We start from the raw sequence: 25,731 nt of genomic DNA, 5'->3' as shown, positions 1-25,731 counted from the left end.
CCCCAGAGGGCTCGTCATCGGAGCTCTCGCAGAACTTCTTTCTGAGAGAGCACGTGTCATTGTAGGTGGCAGGTCCCAGCTTGGCTCTGAAAGCTGCCCTGAGGTGAAAGAGCCTCCATCCTACCCTGGCCTTCGCTCCTGACACTCTTAACTCAATGGTGGCTGCTCCATTTGACTGTGCAAGGCTGGGCCTACTCCCCAACGTGGTCCCCTCCAGGACTTCAAGACTTTAAGCAATCACAGTACACTGTCCTCAATTTGTATCTCAGGCCGGATGCAGTGGCTCTTTCCTGTAATTTCAGCACTTTGGGAGGCTGAGATGGGCCAACCACCAGAGGTCAGGAGTTTGAGACCAGCCTGGCCAACATGGTGAAATCCCATCTCTACTAAAAATACAAGAATTACCCAGGAGTGGTGGTGGACACTTGTAATCCCAGCTACTTGGGAGGCTGAGGCAGGAGAATCTCTTGAACCAGGAGGGCGGAGATGCAGCCAGCTGAGATTGTACTACTGCACTCCAGCCTGGGTGACAGAGCGAGACTCTGTCTCACAACAAGAAAACAATTTGCACCTTCAATGCTGCTGTGTGCCTGGAAGCCCCACTTAGGCAAAAAGTCTCCAGGCAGCTCAATGGTAGTCACGGGATTCTGTGCAGCAGCGTGTAAACCCCGCACAATGTTGTGTAAACTGTGGATCTGTTAGGATGGATGACAGTCAGGAGGAAGATGGCCCGTCCAGAGCGATGAGCACTAAGAACGCTAAGGTCTCAGCGCTGACCACAGGCCAGGCACCATGATCTCCGTTAAACCTCACCACCACCCTACATTGCAGGTCCATGGTTACCCCAACTTCACAGCAAAATCAAGAAACACGCGGGTAAACTGATGAGAGACAAACGCAGGCTTCCATCCCCAGGAATCTGCATTCAGAGCCCAGGCTTTTCAACTGCTATGCTGCCTCTCATGGATTACTTAAAAGGGGTAAAGAGATGGTGTCAAGACGGAAGGGGAAGGAAGAGGCAACAGAAGTCTGGGTATGCTACTGGGGGCCTCGGTCTGCCATGACCCACCCATGAGGTCTCAGGCAGGTTTCCTGACTTCTCACATGGCAAATAAGGATGGCTCCCCACTCCCATCTCACCCAGTGTCACAGGATGGCAGGTCGGTGAGACCACAGGGATGGAAGAGGCTAGAAGCATAACACACTCCATGGAAGCAAGAGTCTGCCGGCCACTTTTCTGGGTCATCTCTGCCCTCCACAGTGCTACCCTCCATCTGTCTTTAGTGGAGCAGCTGCACCCCTCAGCCCCTCTCAAAATCAGCAGGGCACCATCACCTGAGACATCCATGGGCTGGGGAGATCACTCTGGCTATCCTGGGGATGAGGGAGTGGCTGGCATGCGGCAAAGAAGCTGGGCCGTGGCTCCTTGGCTGACTGGTGAGTGACAGGCCCCCGTGGGGAACTAACGAGTGGTGAAATGTGAGCTGGAAAGGGAGCTTGAAGGCAGGCATGGAGACGTGGCTGTGTGTCTTCCTGACATTTCCCTATCACCCAGTGCCAAGGAACAGCTGATCCCTCCAGTGCACCAGGATTTTACTGACCCCTACCGAAGCGGATGGTCTCACTTAGGGTCTTGCCTGGGAACAAGGATGTCAGCTCTGTTGAAAACAACTGTACTCACCCATCCTTAGATGCGTAGCTTAGGCGTGCTTGTTGGTGAATGTAGACATGCTGACTCTGCCATGGTCTACCTCACTGCTAAGGACGCAGGAGATCACTGTGCTCACTCTATTCCTACGTAAACCCTGAAGGCGTGATGGACCCACACTGAGAACAGTCTTGGTCTGCCGGGAATTGCCTCATAGGGCTATGAATGACAGACTAAGGTGAAAAAGTGGGGAACTTGTCCCAGGTGACCAAGAAATCAGTGTGGGGGTAGAAAGAGCTACAGAATTCTCAGATGGGACCACTAAAAACTCTCAGGTATCACAGAACAGAGGGAGGAGGATGAAGGAGGCTACATAAGGGCATGCCACAGCATCAGACAGACGGAGAGGCCAACACGGAGATCACATGCGTGCAGGCGACGCGCCAAATGTGCGCTTGCTGAGGATGACACAGATACAGTGGGGTGAGTGAGATTCACAAAGAGAACATGGAGAGGAAGAGAGGGGTACAAGGAATTGTGAGATTAAAAGAAAAAAAGGTGACACCAGGGGAGACAGCATTCTTTGGTGACCACACCAGGAAATGCAGGCAGGGTGTGAGTCTGCTGCGGGCTACGGCACGTGGGGGTGGATCAGTCAGGTGTTCGTCGTGCAAAACACCCAGGAACACCGTTACCAAATCACCTTTTAACAGGAGGGAGGGCATTAAAAGCATGGTGTTTAGGGCTACACGTGTCTGTGGTGTGTGTATGTGTATGATGTGCGTATGCACAGGCATCACGCTAAAGGTGGTTACACAAAAGAATGACCTCAAAGTTTGGTCCCCAGCAGCTTAGCAACCCAGCAGAGGGCACACCCATGACCCTGAGGGGCCAGATATGCTGGCATTACAGGAAGCTAGCCTCAGGAAGCACAAGATGGTGGTGGGGAGAGCCAGGACTGGCAGTCAACTCTGCCAAGCTCAGAAGCCCAGAGCCTTCCTCTCTCAGTCCCTGGCAACTTGTGCCCTGGTGATACATGCCAAGTTTGGAAACAGACTTCGTTGGAGACTTCTTCCCACTGCTCAAAACGCCAGGAAAGACGGCCGGAAGCACCGGGTCGCAGATTAAGCTGGGTTCTGAACATCTCAAATCGCAACCCTTTAACCTGCATGGCCTGGCTTCTTATGAGACCTTTCCCTCCAAAACAGTGCAGAAGAGCTTTAGAGTCCCACAGAGTCAGAGATCTGCAGGTGATGAGACTGTGAGATCCTTGAGGGAGGGACTCGTGTACCCTGCTTATCTCCATGGGACACAGCCTAGAGCTTGTCGTACAGGACATACCCAATAAACGTTCAATGGAATGTCCATAGGAAGGAAATAAGGCAGACGGCATGGAAGCCATTTCTCTTTCATTTCCCTGTGAAAGCAACAATGACGGACTGGCGTCATGGTCTTAGGGCAGGAGTCAGGAGGCGCAGGTGCTGGCTTGCAATTTTAACCTCAGGAGAGCCCCTGCAAACAATGTTGGTGCTCTGGGCTCAGACTACCCTTCACGGAAGGCTCAGTCTAAGCCTTGTCCTTTGCTGCTTTCCAGAGACAGTGTGAAAGCAGAAGGAGAGAGAAGATGGGAAACGCTTTAGATGCCAGGATGCTATTTGACTGAATTATTAAGAAGCAGGTAGAAGGTCTCTGTAAGTCAGTCCTGCTGGAAGTCAGACTGTAGACCAGCTGAGTATAAACCTACCCAAGGCCTTTCTCTCCAACCCCTAATTCTAACAGCCTATGACTACACAGAATTTATTTCCCCTAGAATTAATAGCACGTCTTTGAAATCGGTGTTCTGATAATACCTACATCCACACCCATACCTTGTCATCTTACTCGAAAAGGTTTTTTAATCTATCAGTGAGACTGTCATTCTCCTAATTGTTCAATTTTCCTGCTTCCTTACCCCTACCAAACTAGGCAATCTGCTGCTAGTTTCTAAGAATAAGAGACAACATAGTGCAATGGTCAAGGGCTCAGGCTTTCAAACAAACTGCCGGGGTTTCAACGTGACTCTTCACTGTATGACTTGGGGCAGGTTAATTTTACTCTCTGTGCTTCTATTCTGTTGTAAAAAAAAATGAAGATAATAACATCTACCTCATCCAGGTTATTATGTGATTAAATAATATACGTTAAAGTGCTTCCATCAGGGCATGGGGAGTGCCCGGCGAACGCTGACTGTTATTATTACTGTGGTTATTTCCGCCTTCTAAGTATTCCTTGGGCCCGTTCATTCCCCTATCAGCTCATTAAAGCTAAGGCTCCTGCTTGCGTTTCCATTACTATTTATTACCTGTGAGGAGCTAGTGACACATCGGTTAGCCACGTTAGTTCTGATGAGATAATGAGATAAAAGAATTCATATTTTTCTTGTGGGCTTCCGTGCTGGGGTCACACTACACTTGGCGTAACATCCGAGGGGACAGAACTGACTTGGAGCCGTGCTCAGCCTGCCAACGGTGTCTCATGCCGGAAGATTGTGGGCAGCTCCCTTCGTTTTTAATCAACACAATGAAACGACAGGGTCTCAGGGAGAAAAGATTTTCCTTGGGAACCACAGAAGAGGCAGTGAAGTGAGGAGGTGGGGGTGCAGAAGTCCAGAATCTCCGTGTCGCAAACACGTACCTGGTCGGGGGTCTCCTGCTTCTTTAACCCGGCGCACTTGGTGATTATGAGCTCGTGGCACCGCTTGTGAACCACGCAGGTGCAGACTGCAAAAGGCAAAGACAGGAAGGCTGAGCAACACTCGGGGAAGGGGGAAGGGAGTGTCCCTTCCAGAATCTATTCAGGGCTTGGTGGAGGGACAAGGGGAGTCAGGCCCCTCTCCCACTGAGCCTTAATTGAATACGCTCCCTAAAGTCTTTTACGCAGCTATTTCAAAACCCCGTGCTATCAGAGCCATCAGAGCCATTCCCCAATGCTCCAGAGAGCAAGGTACCATTTATACTCAAAGGACATTAGCAGCTCTCTCCAGTTCAGGGAGTACTGATCAATTTTCTCACTTCAATACACCAAGGTCAGGGAAGAACTTCCTTCCAGCCCTCTCCCCTGGAGCACTGCCTATTAAAGGTGTTGCAGTGGCTTCGTGCCCCACTCAGGACCACGCAGGGTGGCTGATGTGATAGGGGGAACTGTGGCAGGCGGGGAAGAAGCTCTGAGGCTTTTCTTAGCTGGTTATGTCCTGACATATCAAACTTTAAAATTCCCATCGACTTTAAGATGTCCACAAGAAGTGGCCTATATGTGTTTTTAGTGTCACGGGGCAATGTGGGCAATAGGTGGCTGAAGAGGTAAGTCACTGTTTGTGTGCGTGTTACCCCAAAGAACAGCAACTTCCACCAGACACTACCCCAAGGGTGAGCCCCAGCAGTGCTGGGCGAGGAGATGGAAAAACCTCCCTGCTGTAACCTCAGAGAAACCACCGCATGACCACGCCACATTTCCACCCTCCAATTTTGTACAACTTAACCTGGCATTTGTAGTCAATTAACCGAAACGAAATAATCTTCAATACCTCCAAGTGAGCTTTAAATGTTTAAGAGCTAATGATCACATAGCCAAGACCAAAAAGAAGGGATTTAACAAGGACCTTTCAGTGATCGCGAGTACAAGAAGCAGGTGAGGAAGCTTCTTTAGGGAGGGAGAGAGGGAGGGAGCTGGGAGAACACACAGACCCAGCTCAGGACAAAGCAGGACTTTCAAAGAGCCTCCAACTGAAGCAGTATGTCTCATTCAGAAAGATGAAAGTGCCACCTGCTCCAGCTGGGACACAAAGGCTGGGTGGATTGGGGACCTGCTGAGACCACAAGGATACCTAGAGATAGGTGGCACCTGCAAGATACCTCCCATATATATTCCCAGATATGTAGAAGCAATGGCCAAGTGGGAGCAGAGAGAGCCGGTCCTGCCCTTGGAGAGGAAGTATAAGCATGCAGACAGCCTCCAAATGTCATCAGAGCCAGCACCTGCCTCCTGCGGGTGTAGTGATCTGGATCTAACCATGGGCCTCTGAAGATTAGTCCACAAATGCCTCTTACCTTGACACTGGTATCCCTGCTTTCCTATGACACCCCTGAAAACAAGAATACAATGTCTTTTTAAGCGTGAAATGTTACCAGGTCAAAAAAACAAACAGAAAACCACCCGATTCTGGCCACCACCCACATTGCACCACGTACATGGAGTCCACAGCATATTGTCACTTCTCTCCCACTTGCGAGGTGCCTTAAATGTCTCCTTCCAGAAGGCCATAGAGGGCAGCCCCAGTGCTTGGAAAGGGTGCAAGGTTTGGTCAATGTCAGAGCTTGATTTCCTACACAGAGAGCTATTCCTGTGTGGTCAGCAATGTTCTGGAAAGCCACAAATGACCCTGCTTGCTCTTGGTAGGCACTGACCAGCCAAGCATACCTTTCCTTGTGGATAGAATGGACATTCCTCTTCTCCCATTCCCAGGGCATGCTCTGTGGACCCTCTAACTGTGGAGGAGGGCTGCAGCTGGCAGGTATATTTCCCTGGGCAGTCCAATGACCCATGGTTCTAAGCCAGTCTGTTGCCGAAACTGGCGGTTCAAGAGGTTGTCTAGCTCAAGGCCAGCATTAGAGGCTCCTTCCATGGCCAGGGTGGTGTTCCCAGGGCAAGACAGAAAGTCAGCATGGATACAGAACACTCATACAAACCCAGCCTTACCCCTGTCCTCAGTGTATGAACTACAGCTGGGCAGGGAGCTCCCTGCAGTTCCCAGCCCAGTGGGAGCCAGAAGTTATTCGGGCTCCACCCCAGGGAACCTAGAGCTCAGTGGCGTTCACCCATGGGCTCAGAGAAGACCTGCATCTGTAAGGCCGACCACTCAGTTCATGATCAAATACAGCAAGTGGAGTTCAGACAGCTAGGTCTGCCCTGGTAACTGGAAGTATCTATAGCTAGAACGGGGCATTTCTGCCTCTGTTGGGCTGGGCTTGCTCTGAGCTGTATCATCTCAGTTGTCTATGCCAACCCGCATGACTGGCTTTGTGACACTATGAGAATAAGACAAGTGACTCCTGGACACCTCAGGAATCGAAGGGGGTCCTCAGAACCCAGCTCAGATGTCCCTGGCTGGCTTCATACTGCAACCTGGCCTCGCTCGCTCTCCCCCACTGAATCCAAGGGTGAAGGCAATCTTTACAAAGGGCTCAGACAGCTTGCCAAAAAGGCTGGTGGGATGTCAAGCAAAGTATAAGCATTAAAAGTCAGACTACTAGGGAAAGAATCATACTTTTGATACTTCCTAGCTAGAGGATATCAGGCCAGTCTCATTTTCATTTCTGAGCCTTGGTATTGTTAGTGGAATGGGCCTGGTCTTGGATCATCTTTATCCTAACCCCGCCCCTCCTTCTAGATTTTTTTTAAGACAGTCTCACTCTATCACCCAGGCTAAAGCGTAGTGGTGCAATCTTGGCTCACTGCAGCCTCCACCTCCCGGGTTAAAGCAATCCTCAGCCTTCAGCCTGCCAAGTAGCTGGGAATAAAGGTACATGCCACCATGCCCAGCTAATTTTTGTATTTTTTGTAGATACGGGATTTCACCATGTTTGGTCAGTCTGATCTCGCACTCCTGACCTCAAGCAATCTGCCTGCCTTGGCCTCCCAAAGTGCTGAGATTATAGACATGAGCTACCAAGCTTACGTCCAGCCTCCTTCCAGATTTCCTAACAAATCCCAGACATCAGATCATTTCACTTGTAAATAATTCAGATTGTGTCTCTAAAAGATAAGGATTCTTTTTTTAAAACAAACATGCCATCATCTGGGTGCAGTGGCTCACACGTATAATCCCAGCACTTTGGAAGGCAGAGGTGGGTGGATCGCTTGAGGCCAGGAGTTCTAGACCAGCTTGGCCAACATGGCAAAACCCCATCTCTACTGAAAATACAAAAATCAGCCAGGCATAGTGGGTGCTCCTGTAATCCCAGCTATTTGGGAGGCTGAGGCATGAGAATCATTTGAACCTAGGAGGCAGAGGTTGCAGTGAGTGGAGATCATGCCACTGCCCTCCAGCCTGGGAAACAGAGGAAGACTCTGTCTCAGAAAAAGAAACACACACACACATACGCACAGAGTCACGATATCCTTGTTGCTTATAAAATCTTAACTCCTTTGATAAGATATAATTCTAGGAATAAAGTCACCAGAAACCATGACTTCTTTCCATGTATTTCCCCCCATGTACCAAACACACATGTAGGCCTCCACAATAGTCCCCTGTACTCAGATAAGGAAGAAACAGGGCATGCCAGCATTCTTTAAATGAGGTACATCATCTCCTAGACCCCATCCCCGACTTCTTGCCACAGAGATGTCGTAACTAGAGGTTCCCAACAGAGCGGCTTACCAGATGAAGTCTCTGCAGTGGGAGCAGTAGGTGGGCTGCCGAAGATAGGTGGCCATAAACTTGTGGCCGTTGACCTGATGGACCCTGCGCCTGACGGCCCCCTGCCGCTTCCTAGGCCGCATGCGTTCCCTGAACACGCGCTCTTCATTGTCTTTAGGGGCTGGGGAAGGACAAGAGCAGGGAAGAAAACAGAATCTATGTTAGTGCACCTTCAAAATGAGCTCCCGCTGGAGAGCTACTCCATCCCCGGGGTGGGTGGGAGGTAGCCTTTGCGTGTGGAGGGACACAGGGGTCTGAGGAGTCTTATCGAGCAGCTGGAGTGAGCCAGCACACATGGGGTGGGAAGGCCCAGAGTGCGCCTGTCCCTGCTGCATGTTCAGATTCCATCCAACCCAAATTCTGCTCCAGGGGTGGCTGCCCCATTCCCCCCACCAACACACACACAGGCTGCAGCTGTTTTCAAGGGCTTGGGGATCAAAAGGCTCAAGGTTCACATCTTAGTGTAACTCCTCAGCAGTGTGACCTTGGATAGGTGGTGTTTCCTCCCTCTGAGCATCTGAGGGTATCTCCCTTTGTAAATGGCGACGGCAGTGGCAGCCACATGGGGTGGCTGAGAGGACCCCATGAGATGAATCTCCACACTCCGAGCTGCCTAATAAATCTGACTTCTTCCTTCTTCCTCTTACCTAGACTAAGCCAACCAAGAGCCTTTCCCAGAGGTCAAAAGGAGACAGAAAAACAACAAAGTGAAAGCGGTTTCCTGAAGGCTCAAGACCACCACCCTGGACTGTGAGATCCCACTGGGGTGAAAAAGATCTTCCCTACACCTTCCTTCCCTCCACTGCTGAGACTACCCCACCAACTGAGGATGCCTTGCAAGGGGGACTCAGAGATAGTTGCTAAAAGAATCATTGTGATGGGCTATATATTTTTGCTTCCTTAAAATTAATATACCAAAGTCTTAACCCCCAAGGTGATGATATCTAAAGACGGGATCTTTGGGAGATGACTGGGTATAGATGAGGCCATGAAGGTGGAGCCTCCATGATGGGCTTAGTGACCTTAGAAGTGGAGGAAGAGACCTGAGTGAGTGAGCTCTCCACCATGTGAGCAAGGAAGAGAGCCCTGACCAGCGCCCACCCATACTGGCTCCCTGATCTTGGACATCCAGCCTCCAAAATTGTGAGAAGGCTGTGTCTGGTGGTTAAGACACCCAGTCTGTGGTGTTTTGTTATTGTGGCCTGAGCTGATTAAGACGACGATAACTGTTTACCATGGGCTTACGCTGTGGCAAGGGCTATGCTAAGTGTGTTATATCTTAGTGCAACTCACCGAACCCTCAGAACAACCCCACTTAAAGAGTGCTGCTATTAGCCCCATTTTACAGGTATGCAAAGTGAGAAACCTACTCCTGTAACACAGCTACTCAATGGAGAAAGCCCAGATTCTAACCTAGAGAGAGAGAGAGGCCAGTGTTCCTCCACCCACACGCTGCTCTGAAGGACAGCCTGTGTTCCTTACAGCAAGTCCCCAAGCTCTCATCTGAGTGGCTCTCACCACTGAAGAGTCCAGCTGCCTGTGGCTTCCCCGAGGGCACAGTGGGCAGGCTTGAGTTTCTTCCTAGGTTGCTGACACCTTCTAGAAGGTCTCCTAACAGGTTCCCTGCACAGCTCTGCTTAAAATGCACTGGAAGGCTGGCTCTGTGCCCCCAACTATCTCTAGGATCTGCCAGTGCTTGACATCGCACCATGACAGGGCTAGTCCTCAGGGGAAGAAGCAACTGCTCCCTCCCGGCCCTCTCTGAACATAAGGCTCCCTGAAGTGGAGGTCATATGTGTGACCCGAACAATGAATCAATCCAAGAGCATCTTGTTATTGGAGGGTAGGGTAGAGGGCAGGTGAAATTGAAGGAGGTAAAAGGTGAGAATGGGACCAAATGTGCAGCGTGTGCTTTCAAGGAAGCAGCAGCCTCCGAGCAAACAGGCAACTGTTTATTGGAAATCTGCCCTCGGCGTTCCCGGCTGGCATCTTCAACACAGGCTCAGATGACCCAGGTGCAGGTCTGCTTGTGGAACCCTTGCTTCTTGACCCGTAGCCCGACTGGGTTTCAACTGGTGCTTACTGCTTCAGAAAGTCTCTGACACTGCTGACCTTCTGGGTACAGAAAGGTCACCACCTCCTACCCTGCTCCAACCCAGGGGTCTTGACCAGCTGACCAAAGCCTCACAGGAAGACCCAGTTCTGTTCTAGTGTACAGACAGCAGAAGTAGGGCAATTGCCATGCGGTGCCTCAATCATAGGCAAGTTTTTGTTCTGCTTCGTATTTTCACAATATTTAGAATGTTCTACGATTTTTATAAGCAAGAATAAAATGTGATAACCAACAACCAAATCTATTCAGTAGCCCTTACTTGCTACAAACTTATCTACAGAAATCCAATCCAGAAACATCATCCCTGGGCATGGTAGGCCAGAGGATGCAGGGTATTTTTGGAAAAAAAGCATCCTTAACTCCTTTCACAGGATTCACCATGGAATACATTTGAACAGTAAGCCAGCCCCCTAATGCATTTAAGATACAATTTGATTTCCAAATCTCTCAAATTTACTAGTTGTTTTCATCCTGGGAAACTATTTTCAGTTAAAATGGTGATGGGTCCAATCTAATTTTCTCAAAGAAACACTGTTGTAATGGTGGTTATAGTCCTTCCTAACAGGCTTATTTCTCAACATGTTATAGAAATGACTAGCAATGAAACCAAACGTCCTAATCTGTGTTTGTATCAATTCAATAGGGTAATATGGCAACCAATTAATTTGACTCCACTCATTTTAAAGCTCTCTCAGTGGGCTACACCGATAACTGGAGGGAAGCTGTTTAAAGTTGGCGGGGTATGGATGGGGGGTGCATGGAAGGAGGAGCCTCAGGTGCAGGCTAGACAGACAGCCAAGGATAACTCCTGTAAGTCAGGGTTCTCAGTTCAACTTCCTCCAAGGTTGCTATTACTCTTGCCCCAAAGGAGCATTTGTCTGCTTTTTAAGTCACATTTAATGACAGATATGGAAAAGCAGAAGGTCACAGGAGAGACAAAACATGGGAAAACTTCATCCTTCAAGTGAGGCTCGTGTGCAAAGCTACAAAGCAGGCGACAGGAGAAAGGGGTGCCTGTGGCTGGTGAAAACACCCCAATTCCACATTTCTCTGGGCAGGAAAGCCACTGGTCAGGCAAGAGGATCCTCAGCTCTGTCATCCATGGGTGGAGAAGGACGTGGCCTCTACAAGGTAAAGAGGGGAGCCACTAGGTCCCTCAGTCCTCAAGGACTCCCACTGGGGCCTGGAGTCCATCACCAGCAACGGGTCCCTTCAGCATTTCCCTCCACTAGGAAAGGTCTCTTCCAAAATGTAGCTCCCCATATATGTGTGGACTTAATTCTTGGATCTCTATTTTGTTTCACTGGTCTATATGTCTGTTTTTAATGCCAGTACTACACTGCTTTAATTGCTGAAGTTTTGTGCTATATTTTGCAATCAGGAAATGTGATGGCTCCATCTTTGATCTTTTCACTCAAAATTGCTTTTGTCTTTCATGGTTCCATATGACTTTTATAATTTTTTTTGTATGTTTTTATTGAAAAACGCCTTTGAGAATTTGATGGGAACCATATTAAATTTGCAGGTCGCTTTGGGAAGTACGGGCATTTTAACAGACATCAATTCTTCTAGGCCAAGAAGAGTCAACCGATCTTCAACAAGAGTGCCAAGAATATACAATGGAAAAAGGATATTATCTTTAATACATGACATTGGTAAAACTGGACATCCACATGCGAAATAAGGAAACTGGATCCTTATTTTAATACCATACACACAAATCAACTAAATGTGGATTGAAGACTTAAAGGTAAGTGCTGAAACCATACAGCTCATAGAAGAAAACAGAGAGAGAAACCTTCTTGACATCGATCTTGGCAATGCTTTCTTAGATATGATACCAAAAAGGCAACAAAAGCAAAAATAAACAAGCTGGACTATGTCAAACTAAAAAGCTTCTGTCCAGAAAAGGAAACAATCAAGAGAATAAAAAGGCAACCTGCAGAATGGAAAAAATCATTTGCAAACTATGTATTTGAGAAAGGTGAAAATCCAAAATACATAAGAAACTCCCACAATTCAATGGCAAAAACAAATAATTCAATTTAAAAATGGGCAAAAGAACTGAGTAGACTTTTCTGTAAAGAAGATATACAAATGGCCAACAGGTATACGGGTATTTAAAAAGATGTTCTACATCACTAATCAGGGAAATGCAAGCCGAAGCTACAATGATGTATCACTTCACACCTGGTAAGAAGGCCATTATACAAAAAAAAAATGATAAGTGTTAGCAAGGATGTGGGAAAAGCGAACCCTTGTTCACTGTTGGTGGGAATGTAAAATTGTACAGCTACTATGGGGAACAGTACAGAGGTTCCTTAAGGCACAAAAAGTAGAACTACCATTTGACTCAGCAATTTCACTTCTATCCATCCAAAAAAAAAAAAATAAGGACTTTGAAAAGTCCTCATGTGTCTGCACTCCCATGTTCACTCTGACATTATTCACAATAGCCAAGACATGAAGCAACCTAAATGTCCATCTATGCATGAATCGTTAAAGAAAACATGTTGTATTCATGCAATTGAATGTTACTCAGCCACAGAAAACAAGAAACTCCTGCCACCTGAGGTAATACGTATGAATCTGGAGGATATTCTGCTAAGTGAAATAAGCCAATGACAGGAAAGACACTACATGATACCACTTCTATGAGGACTTGAAAGTGGTTGAAATCATAAAAGCAGAGAGCAGAATGGTGTTTGCCAGGGGTTGGGAGAAAGGGGGAATCAGGGAGATATTACTAAAAGGGTACCAAGTTCCAGTTATGCAAGATAAATATCCTGGAGACCTACTGTGTGGCTCTGTGTCTACAGTTAACACACTGTATTGTGTACTCAATTTGCTAAAAGTGTAGATCTTCTGTTATCACCAAAATAAAAAACAAAATAAAATGCAACTCTCATAGTAGAGGTAATATGTGTGTGTCTGACGTATCAACTATACAAATGTGTATATATATGTGTATGTATATAATATGTATAATTTATATATTATATATTGACCCATAATATGATATTGGACATATAATATGCATGATATATACACATATCGTTTTGCTGAACCAAAGTTATAGATGGAGTGACACTTCACTCGTAAGTACTTCAGCCTCGATCTCCTAACAACAAAGACATTCAGCTATATAATCACAACAACAGAGTCAAGAAGTTTAACATCGATATGACATTGTCTAATACATAGTTTTATTTGAATTTTCCCAGTTGTTCCCCAAGTGGCCTTCGTAGTTTCTAATTTTCATCCGGGAACTACCCAGAGCTCATGCCTTGCATTTGGTTGCCATATTTTCTTAGTCTTAGTCTAGAACAGTTTCCTATACTGTTGTAGATACATAAATGTATCCTTTTGTGATACATTTATGTAGAGTCCAGGATGTTGTCTTATTGAACGTTTCACAATCTGAATTTCTCTGGTTGTTTCCTCCCAATTAGTTTCTGATTAAATGGCAAAACCACCACAAAGGTCTACGTATCAACAAATTGAAATATATACATCAAGATCTCTATAGATAATATCTTAAATGACACAAACATAACATTTTCATAAGATATTGACTCTTATTAGAAATTTTAAGACACAAAGCTTAACCATTTTGGCATACCACTGACATACAATTTAATACCTATATATGTGTATGTCTATAAATATACAATTTAATACCTAAAAAGTAACTAATTTGTTTTAAAATTATTATCCATCATTGCAAGCCTACTATGAAACTGACTTATTCATTCACTGCTAGAGGCCATGCCAGTTGACAGTGTTTTCAGAAAGCAGTATCGCAAGACACAGAGACCACATGGGAAACACCACAAAGACAGTCACACCCTTTGATATGGCAACTTCTTAGGAATTAACTCTAAGTCAATAGTTAGACAAACTAAAAGCTCTATCCTTATAGATGTTTCCCTTTGCATATCTGTATTAACCAACAAACAGAAACGACTGTCTACTCTTAGGAGAATGGTCCAATGAATTACATTACATTGACAGCAACTTTATTTATTTATTTATTTATTTATTTATTTATTTATTTTTGAGACGGAGTTTCGCTCTCGTTACCCAGGCTGGAGTGCAATGGCGCGATCTCGGCTCACCGCAACCTCCGCCTCCTGGGTTCAGGCAATTCTCCTGCCTCAGCCTCCTGAGTAGCTGGGATTACAGGCACGCGCCACCATGCCCAGCTAATTTTTTGTATTTTTAGTAGAGACGGGGTTTCACCATGTTGACCAGGATGGTCTCGATCTCTCGACCTCATGATCCACCCGCCTCGGCCTCCCAAAGTGCTGGGATTACAGGCTTGAGCCACTGCGCCCGGCCACATTGACAGCAACTTTAAAAGGGTGAGGAAAGACCACAGAAACCTGGAGAAAGGTGATGTAATACTGTGAAAAAAGAATGAATAATACAGCCATGCATCAAGCAAATTTGCAGGCTGAAGATAACCTAAGAACTGCACTGCACTAGGTTGGATGATGAGATTACACAGGTTGACATTTAAAAAAGTGTTCTCTACTGCTCTTTAATGACTTTTTAAAGCTTTCACTTGCCTAAAAAGCATTAGGTAATGAGCGGTTCCCTCATGCTGCAGGAGTAGGGGGCTGCTTGGCACAAACAGGACAGGGAACTGCAGCTTGTGGCAGAGAAGGGGAGAGAAAGAGGGAACCCACCAGCTTCCCAGCCGCCCCCGCTTCTCAGCTGAGTACATACACACTGGGCCTGCTGCACACCAGAGCTACCGGACCCATCCTCCTTTGCCTCTGAACCACTCTGAAGGGGGCTTGCTGCTAGCACTGGATGCACTCAGCCATGCTCAGCCAGCGTGACAGTTCATTTGCCATGACCTCTGAGGCAACACCAAGGTTGGCTGACCTCCCAGAGGACCCATTTGGCTCTTTGGCGGTCCCTTGTTCTACACCTGCATCTGCCTCACTGCAGAAGGGGTGAACTTGAGTCAAAAAAGGCCAAGACAAAGCTGGATAGCTTTTGAGAAGCTTTCTGGAAATGGAGAACTTGCTGTGCAGATGTAACAAGAATTCACAAAGGCGTAAAATGAAGCAGTGATGTCCTCTGAAGCAGCTTCAAGATCCACAGTAACCCCAAACTGCAACAACATTCCAGGCATGGTTTCTCCTTGATTCAATTAGACTATGAACTTCAAACTCCAGAAGCTTTTATATCAATGAATATTTTACAGCCCCAGTGCACAGAAGAATCTCTCACAGGCTGTAAGCAGGTGGCAAGAACAGCTAAAAGGGTCTGTACTGTGCAGTTATTCTTCTGTTTATCTAACTTCACCTGGTCCCTTTTCCTAGGGGGTGAGACTTCTCAGTCTGCACCAGAAGAACACTCAGGGACTCAGGGAGCAGCAGCCCCTGGCACCAAACCCTAGGCCACATTTTCTGGCCAGTCTGGTCATCGAAGCTTTCACTGCTCCACTGTCCTCTCCCTTACCCAACACATCTCCCACACGAAAAGCAAGCTGAAGAAACCGAACACCCGCCTTATGTGGGGCCATGGGCACCCACAACCTCAGTGTTCGTAGGATGCCTTTCAGTTTAGGAATATTTTGCAGGAAACTTCTTTTTTAAAAGAAAAAAAACTTTAAAAAATTTCAATAGCTTTGGGGTACAAGTGGTTTTGGTTACACAGATTAATGATATCACGGCAAAGTCTAAAATTTTAGTGCACCTGTCACCTGAGTAATGTATACTGTACCCAATAAGTAGTTTTTTATCATCACTTCCCTCCCACCCTTCCCCTTCTGAGTCTCCAATGTCCACGATTCCATTCTGTATGTCTTTGCATACCCATAGCTTAGCTCTCACCTTGAAGCGAGAACATGCAGCTTCGGTTTTCAATTCCTGAGTTACTTCACTTCGAATAATGGCCTCCAGTTCCATGCAAGTTGCAGCATCAGACATTATGTCATTCTTTTTCATGGTTAAGTAGTATTCCATGGTATATATATGTGTGTGTATGTGTGTGTGTGTGTGTGTATATATAATTTACTTTATCCACTCATGGGCTGATAGGCACTCAGATTGATACTGTATCTCTGCCGTATCATCGACTCGCAGTGAATTTCTAACATACACAGACCTACGCCCGGATGCCAGCAATGCCTTCTAGGGTGCAGGTAGCAAGGACTGCCAAGCACAGGGGTCAACCTTGCGTGGAGCACACTTGCCGACATGCATGATGTTGGGGCACCACTGTCATTCCTCACTGCAGGACAGTCACCTGCCCTTTGTGTTCAGGGCACACTGGGACCTTTCCCCAGGCAGGTGTGCTGCCGGGCCTTCTTTCTTTTCTCTGAGCTCTTTCTTTAGATCTCCCTTTCTGCCAGTATGGTTGAGTGAGGTGTTACCAGACTGGACAAACTTTGTCTTTTCCCAGAACTTGCCTAATATCCTTGAACAAGTCTTTTAACCTCTTTGAGTCATTGTTTTCCTATGTTATCTATCAGGAGAGGGGCAATACCCTGGCGCAACCCAAACCCCAAGTTGAGAGGAGCCGCACAGACCCATGTTGGAGCATGAGGCAAAAGGAAAGAAAAAAGGGAATCATCCTTTATCTTTACTTAAAATTTTGTTATTACTTCATTAATCTGATTTACTAAACTACTACAATATCATTTATCTTGATTCCTGAGACTTGGGGCAGCCTTAAATTCTGCTTGCACCATAGTCCTGACCTTGACTATAATGACTGACAAAGGCCCACACGAAGTTCTCCTTCCTAAACACACCAGGCTTCGCAAGGGTGGTGGGAAGGTAGCCACTGTTTACCCTTCTCTCTCTCTGTTAGTCTACTGTGGGGTGGTAGGTAGGCTTCCAAGACCTCCTTCACCCCAGGGGACACTCCAGGATGGCCCCCCAAATCAACAGTGTAAGAACCAGAAATGGCAGAGAAATAATACTGCCAAAAAGGTGAGGTTTCAGATAGTGACAGTTGAATTTTGCCTGGAGGGTTTTCTCCTCCTACGATCATGGGAGGGCTGGGGCGTGGAGCCAGCTCTGGATCCTGCAGCGCACACCCCTCCTCATCTGGAGACTACACGTAGCAGCCGGAAATGACCACCATGGGGGTATTTACAGGAAAATCAACAAATGCTACAAATCAGGACTTTCTCGGGAGGTTGTTGTTAAACATTTATCAGCACACCCCTGGCCCTGAGGAGATCAGACGTACACAGCCACGGTTCAGATTCTCTCTCTTTTATCTTTCCAGAAACAGGTTACATCCACCAAAGCTATGGCTTTAGCCATGTGATACTGACTCCCAGAAACCCTGCATCTCTATCTCCCTGGAGCCAGCAATGCCTTACTGAGGAAGAGCCTCATTCCTGCCCCTGCAGAACCTGCCTCGATGCTCCCTTGTGGCCCCCACCCTGCTGGGGGTTCAGCTGCTCCCAGATGTTACATACCTGCCACTGTAAGAGGGAGCATCTGCTTTATCTCCCCCACACCCCGTCCCATCAGGCTTTAGAACAGCTCACTCCATCTCCAGACTGGGAAAACTCAGGAAGATTGGGCTGGGCAAGGAACACTGACTTAGCTCTAGAACAAAAGCAGAAATGGGACTAGTTTGAGGAAAAGCCTGGAGTTGGGGTGGGGTGCAGCTCATCAGAAGGCTTTTCTTGGAACCCAGGTAAAGAGTAATTCTAGTCTTCAAGGTAATTTTACAGCACAAAGAAAACAATCCAACTATCCTGGTCTAAATAACTATCCTAGTCTAAATTTTGGTCTAAATAACTGTCAAACCCTGGATATTCGAAAGCTGAGACAATAGCTAGCATTTATGGGGCCCATTCCACATGCTGAGCATGACTCCAAGCACCTTATTCGTATGATGTACTACTATCCGACACACACGAGGCAATAGCCCGCACGCACGCAAGGCAGTAACTCGCACGTGTGACAGAGCATCACGCACATGTGCGAGATAGCTTCTCATGCACACATGCACAGAAGCATCACTGGCACCTGTGTCATGTTACACATCTATGAAGTATCAATATTACATATTCAGGCAATATGTAAGCATCTTACATACTTCCTCTAATATCACAAGGCATGACTTTTGGCTCTAAGAGGTTAAATAACTGTCTTGTGAAAGGCCATGCAGCCAACAGTAACTGTCAGTTTCGGTTCAGGTCTGGCCCAGACAACCACCCCTCCCAAGGATGGCGAAATAGCCTAGTCCCACTTGCAGCCAACTGCGTGTGTAGAAGGCTCCTGTCAGCTGCTGATCACCCACCTCCCCACACATCTGCCCTTGCTCTCACCTAGACACCTAGAAAAGAAAGCTGAGGGGGACTGATTAAGTCACGGCACACCCACATAACGGAGTTTCATGCAGCAGGTTAACACAGCAGCTCTGCTAAGTCCACCGAGAAACTAAGCAGAAAAGGAAAACTAGGAAACACGTTGATAGTGTGGATTTCTTTGCATAAAATGAGAAAAAAAAGAATATGCTCAAACATGTATAAGCAAGACTACATATGGAAAATTTCTGAAAGGGTATATAATAAGCTTTTCAACCTAACAATGTTTGTCATAGAGACCCTGGATTCCAGGCAATGTTCTAGGCCCAAAAGGATAACCCATGGCTACTCCCGTAATTTTTGCTCTCAGAAATTCTGGATTTGGTCCTTAATAGACAGGTCTCTGCTAACAAAGCAAGGAAGTGCCATGATAGCCCAGATTACAGTGGTTATGATTAGGAGCTAGAATGCGACTTTCCCCTCTCAGTCTCTGGGGAGTTTCCTTAATTTTCCCTTTCAATAATGCTCTGTTTTGACTTTCTGAATTTATTGGTAAATATGCGAGGTCAATGGAAAGAAAACAAATCAAACAAAACCAGGTACTAAAAATCAAAGGAGCCATGCCTTTTATTTTGTAATTTTCCGTAGAAAAATAGATGATAATGTTTGCAAGTGAAATAAATACTTTATGACAGTCAGTTTTAAATGTTGTGTAAATATTTATATGATGCCAAAGAATACGTTCTACATGTGTACTCACACAATGCATTAAAGAAAATTTGTTCAAAACAGGAAAGAGGAAACAGCAACGAATTCCCTCAGAGAGATTATTCGATGCTATCTGTATCTTCCCAGAGAGGCACACAATGACAATCAGAAACGTCTGAGAGGAGAGGTTTGGGATTGCTTGCATGTTTTATTCTGCATGGAATCGAATCAGAAGAGAACCCGTGGCATTTCAAGATTGGCGTCTCAGGTTTGACGTGAACCGCTGTTGCTTCTTCCTCTTCACTTTCTGAATGATCTGCTCTGTGTTCATGGCAGAACTTATGCTCTGTCCAGGTATGAGAACAAAGCTGCAGCTAGTGTGTCTGCTATGTCAGAAAAAAAGAAGTGAAAACTTCAGACTTTGATATGGGAGGCACAGCAGCACCAGAGTAAACTGAGGTAAAACATGGTGATTGACAGATAATGGGAGAAAAGAAGATGTCCACCCCCAATCTGACTACCCCATGGTTTCTGATGCCAAGCACACTGTGTCGAACGTGAAGAAGCACCAAGGAACAGTGATTTCACTTAAGCAGGAAGCCCGCTAGCCTCTAGTCTATATTCATTCATTCACCCATTCATTCCTTCCCTCTGCCATCCATTCAAAGTTACATATTAGAGTCACAGTGGAACTTTACTGCATGCCTCTGGTACCCAGGAAAAATTACTACTTCCAGGAGGAAACCACAGAGCAAAAACCCTCCAGCAAAAACCTGCTGAAAGCTCAAAGAGTGCTCCCAGCCTGGGAAATCTGCCAAGTGGGGCACCAGCCAAGGGTGGGGCCAGAATCCCTGTTGGTGCCAGTGATGATCTGAGATGAATCACAGGAAACTGAGCAATTGCTGCATTCTTGGGTACCTGAGCACAATGGAGCCCACGTTCCATGAGGCCAGGTTCTGGCCACTGTTCACGCTTCTAAAATGCTGTATTAAAACGGGCCTGTGGACAGCGGAACTAAAAGTCTTAGTAGGGAATCTGCCTGTCCCCAGGTCCTAGTTGGTAAACATGGAAAGGGACATTCCCCTCCTCGAACAAATAACAAGCCTTTTAATGCCATAGACGTTGTAGTCCAAAAGTCTATATGGGGTCATTTATGGAAAACCCATTCCCTTCCACTGCTGTCTATAGCAGCCACTCCATGTCACCTACTCAGCAGCAGTCCACGTTCGATGGGAGTGAAGCAAAGCGAACTCAAGATCACACCCTTCCACATCACGAGGCTCCCAGCCACCTTACTTTGGGTTCCACAGAGCTTCCCAAAGGTACATGACTGCACAATTTCCCAGACTACCACAATGAGCCAACTTTTGAGTTCCTCAAACTCCTTCTTTGCAAAGGCAGTTTTGAGCACTCGCTAATTTTAAAGTCAAAATTAAAAAGAAAAATAATGGTCTTTCCCAAAAGATCTGGAGCCCCGGCCAGGGCTCCCAGAATGCTGACTGGGTGGGTTTTCTGATTAGACGACCTGGGAAGGAAGAAGAATTTCAGGGAGTGTGAAGATAAAATGGAGATAAAATGAAAGAATGGTTAGGCAAAGGAGATGGAGAAAGACAGAGGATAAAAAAGTAAAGATGGCCGGGCACAGTGGCTCATGCCTACAATCCCAGCACTTTGGGAGGCCGAGGTGGGCAAATCACCTGAGTTCAGGAGTTCTAGACCAGCCTGGCCAACGTGGCAAAACCCCATCTCTATTAAAAATACAAAAATTAGCTGGGCAGGGTTGTGCACACCTGTAATCCCAGCTACTCAGGAGGCTGAGGCAGGAGAATTGCTTGAACCCAGGAGGCAGAGGTTGCAGTGAGCTGAGGTCATGCCACCGCACTCCAGCCTGGGCAACAGACCAAGACTTGGTCTCAAAAAAAAAAATTTAAAAAGGAAGTAAAGATAATTATTATGCCACCCAGTCTGGGCTAGTAATTGTCTAAATGAATCCCACATCTTCCCAGAAAGCAGAGGGACTTACTTTACACAACACAATCTAGTCTCCCTGGTTTTTTGGGTCCTACTGATCAGGAAACAAGCTTGCCTTCCTTCCACCCTCCCTTCTATCGACTCAAGCCCATCTAGTCCCCACGGCAGGGCACTGGGGAGACAGACCTCCCTTAGGAAGCTTCATACAGGTGAGTAAGCCCCAAGTCTTTCCACAGAAACAGCTATAATGGCCACAGCTCTTGTGGAACTTACATCTTTTCCTTTGGCTTCAAAAACCTACTTCAGTTATAAACTTTTTCTTACCAGTTTTCATGTTCCACTGAGACTGCACATGGAGAGAGGCATGAGGAGGTCAAAAGCAATAATGCTTTTCATAACTGAAAGCATCCCAGAATCTAACTCATGCTCCTTCAAGGCTCATGAGCTCTGACACACACATGCACGCAGTGCCTCTCCCCGACAACCCCGCTGCTGGCACTTTCCCTCGCTAGGGGACATCACAGTCTAGGAAAGTTGCCAGATTCCCAGTTATTTGGGCCTTAAGGCTTGGCAACCCCTCTCTTCCCCGAGCTGTCCTCTATAGCGATAGGAGAATGCTGGGAAAAGAAGAGTCACCATATGAGGGAAAATGTCTGTTTCTAATAGCTCTGCAACCAACAGAAACTTCAGGTCGATGTTGAGCTGCATGTCTATAAACTTCCATTTGGAGAAAACATGAAAACTGCCAAGAGGGGAACCAAAAAAGGAGGAGGGTGGTGGGGGGCGTTTTCAGTTTAATGAACCTAAGGAAAAAATTCTCAGGCCACAAATGCTTAAGGGAGACCCATTTAGCTCAGTTCTTGGTGCTAATGAAGTAAAAGTGGAGATCAAATTCCTCACACGAGTGAGTTGTCTTTGTCCGGAAGGTAAATATTACTGGCCACAAGCCCTGCCTTAAATCGCAGCCAGGCTTTGTACAGGTAGACATTCTTTAGGGCCCTGGGAGGAAAGTAGGAATGGTTCTGCACTATCCAGCTTCTTTCCTAAAATGCATCTTCCATCTACCTTGCTGACCCCAGGGAGGCCCAAGAGTTGTGTCTTTATTTAAAGAAAGTGTCTCTTTCCTAACTAAAAAATCTAAGCCCTGCATACGGCACAGTCACCCACCTGCCTTTTCAGTAGGTTTTGGGTTAAGCAGTATTTGGGAATAGGGAGCAAAGGCTAGACTGGGGTTGAGGTCTACCACACAGTCTTAAGAATCTGGCCGGGCGTGGTGGGTCACACCTATAATCCTAGCACTTTGGGAGGCCAAGTTAGGTGGATCACCCGAGGTCAGGAGTTTGAGACCAGCCTGACCAACACATGGTGAAACCTCATCTCTACTAAAAATACAAAAAAAATTAGCTGGGCATGGTGGCAGGTACCTGTAATCCCAGCTACTTGGGAGGCTGAGGCAGAAAAATCGCTTGAACACAGGAGGTGGACGTTGCAATGAGCCGAGATCATGCCACTGCACTCCAGCCTGGGCAGTAAGAGCCAAATTCCATCTCAAAAAAAAAAAAAAAAAAAAAAGAATCCCTGGCAATGGAGTAGCACTGCCCTGGCCAAGATAAGCTGCTACACCTCTGAAATGCTAGCAAGCCTGGCTCCCCAACTAAAGCTGCTCCTGAACTGAAAGTCTAAATGGGGCATCTGCCTGTCCTCAGGTGCAAGGTGATGAACATGGAAAGGGTGTGAATGTGCCAAGTGAAATTGGACATTCCCCCCTCAAACAAATAACAAGCCTTTTAATACCACAGGCACTGCAGCCCTAAAGGCTATGGGGTTACAGAAACCAACTCACAGAAACTGAATGAGATAATAAATCTTGATTATCATCTTAAGCTGCTAAATTTGGGATAACTTGTTATATAGCAGTAAATACTTAATTCAAGAGTTAATAGGTAAACCAGCAGGAGAAAGTTAGGGTCAACATTAGAAGGAAAAATGTTTTTAACTCTGAGACTTGTTCATTTGCTCAACCAGCATCTGCTGGATGTCTTGCAGGTTTTGTGACTACTGTGCTTTGTGTTACACACTCCTTCTGCCTATGGAGAGAGGCAGAGGAAAAATCAATGCTATGATAGGTCAGCTTATATTAGAATCACTATCACATGGAAACCAGGGCCTGTGTAAAAGCGAGTCAGGCTGACCTAGCTCCTGAGAGCTGGGAACTCAGAGACACTGACCAAGTCCTGGTATCCTAAAAAATAAAGTAATCCCTCTTCCTTCCCGCCCCTCTGTGTTCGCTTTACTCCTTAAGTTCAACAGAGATTAATTTCAGCTCCTTTTTGGAGAGGTGGTACTGGGCAGGTAGGAAAACTGTGGGGCAGAAAGGTTTGTAGGAACTGCAAGGAGAGCGAGGCAGGAGGTAATTTGGGGAATTTTGCAAAGGCCGATGGGTGCTTGCATCTCTAAAGCAAAAGATAAAATCCATTACAAATGGAATGTAAGAAGTATTAGGCACCATTTACAGCAGGTGACCCCAGTCCCCAGGGGACCACAGTACTGGTCTGTGGCCTGTTAAGAACCCGGCCTCACAGCAGGAGGTGAGTGGTGGGTGAAGGAGCATTACTGCCTGAGCTCCGCCTCCCGTCCGACCAGCAGCCACATTAGATTCTCATAGGAGCCTGAACCCTACTGTGAACTGCACACATGAGGGACCTAGGTTGGGGCTCTTATGAGAATCGAATGCCCTTCCGCTTCTGCCCCCCACACCGCTCCCTGCCCATCAATGGGAAAACTGTCTTCCACAAAACCAGTCCCTGGTACCAAAAGGTTGGGGGCCACTGGTTTATGGTAGAGCAGGCGATTGGCACATATTTTCTCTATTTCTCAAAAGGATTCTACATGATCGGTGTCATTACCTCCACCAAACAATGAGGAAAATGGGGCTAAGAAAATCCAAGTGACTCACCGAGGCATGAAGAGTTATTAAGTGGTGGAGTTTGATTTGGTACCAAGGCCAGGCTGGTTCCAAAGTTCATGTCTTTGCCACCATATCGCACACATTAAAAACCATGAAATGAAAGTTCCCCCACACTTTGTCCCAGAAAACAAGGATTCTATTTGTATTTCTCTAATGGGTGGTTTACAGATTTTTTAAGTGAACTTTCCTTCTCAAACGCTATACATGAAAAAACGATACGACAAATTATTAGCAGATAAGACGAGGAGAGGCCAATTTCTTTTAAATGCATACAGGATTTGACAAGAAGTTCTAAAAGTTTTTTTGAAACCAGACTGCTGGCAAAAATAAAACCTGGAAAATTAAAACTCATAGAGACAACTCCCTCTCACATCAAAATATACATGCCAGAGAGCACAAAGAGGTGACAGAGAGACGATCAGAGGCCCTGCTTCCAGCTCATTTGTATGGACCCTGGCTGTTTCATGCAGAATTTTGAAAGGTAAGGGGATAAGTTAGGTGATTCAAGAGCAAATGTAATCATCACATGGGCATTAACCTCTGGGAACAAAAAAACTTGTATCTGCTTGAGTCAAGCAATGAAGAAAGCTTCTGATCAAAGTGTTCCCTAAATGTGACTGAGCCATCCTGTGCCCAGCAGGAATACCCGGCCATGAGGAAAAGTCTGTTTTCTTCTCCAGGTCAGTCCCCTCCTCAATACTGAGGCTACACAGATTGAAGTTAACGCTTCTGTTTTTTAAATAAACATGATCTTCTTTCTCCAAACACAGCAATTAGCAAACGCCCAGATCAAATCTATGATGGAAAATTTGAAGTAAAAGGTTAAACTCTCATGCCTCTGTGTGTATACATGTGTTTAAGGCAGGATAACTAAAATGAAGACATGACATCATATCTTTTGTTCCTTCAAACCACCTGCCTGAGAAAAAGATTGCAGTGTTCAAAAAGGCATGACTCCTTCATTCTAGAGATGCCCTAGCCTCTCTGGCTAGCAATCCGGCCCAAATAACTCCTTGGAGGTAGAGTTTTTCCTGCATCTACTGTCAAACAAGCAAGACCACCGCAATGACCTTCCTCTTGCCCTAGGGAAGCGTGGTTCATTTTTAAAAGCTCAAAAGATATTATTCTCCCTATTTTCAGCTCCTGAGAACTCCGGTTGATTTCTGGGTAAGAACTACCTGCAACTTAATGAGTCATTAACCAGAAGAACTTTAGGTTGACTTTTAACCTGTCAGTCTGAAATATGCACCTGTGAGACCCCAGATGTGGCTCTGCCTGACGTTTATATCCAGTCCGAAGATCTTTCTAGAGATCAGAAATTGCCTCCTACTCCTTAGGGGGAAAACACATTTCTTGTTGGAATGTGACAGCTAAAGGATTCTTAAAAAAAGAAAGTTTTAAAGGCTAGAGGAGGGGAAAAAATAGTGGTTCTCTCATTCAAACAATGACCACAACCCCTTGACAAACCTGAATTAACACACAGAAAAACCTAAAACTCACAGAAAATGACAATTCATGGAGACAACTCCCTCTGACACCACAATACACAGGCCAGGAAGCACAGGGGGTGTGTGAG

General features: G+C 46.3%; 1 protein-coding gene across 4 annotated transcripts in view; it reads right to left on the bottom strand.

The window, feature by feature from the left end:
• The window catches only part of PRKCE (protein kinase C epsilon), a 533,961-nt gene that overhangs the window by 202,668 nt on the left and 305,562 nt on the right, over nucleotides 1-25,731 (bottom strand). For all 4 annotated transcript variants that reach the window (XM_003926751.4, XM_039477786.2, XM_010337457.3 and 1 more), the window contains 3 exons: nucleotides 8,067-8,226; nucleotides 5,734-5,768; nucleotides 4,322-4,407 (listed from right to left, as the gene is read on the bottom strand). In XM_003926751.4, coding sequence (XP_003926800.1) covers nucleotides 4,322-4,407; nucleotides 5,734-5,768; nucleotides 8,067-8,226 — 281 coding nt within the window. The remainder of the gene's footprint in view (nucleotides 1-4,321; nucleotides 4,408-5,733; nucleotides 5,769-8,066; nucleotides 8,227-25,731) is intronic.

Source organism: Saimiri boliviensis, chromosome 1 (genome assembly GCF_048565385.1).
Source record: "Saimiri boliviensis isolate mSaiBol1 chromosome 1, mSaiBol1.pri, whole genome shotgun sequence".
NCBI lineage: Eukaryota > Metazoa > Chordata > Mammalia > Primates > Cebidae > Saimiri > Saimiri boliviensis.
The sequence above is the reverse complement of the archived record's forward strand: the minus strand, read 5'-3'. Positions and strand labels throughout refer to the sequence as shown.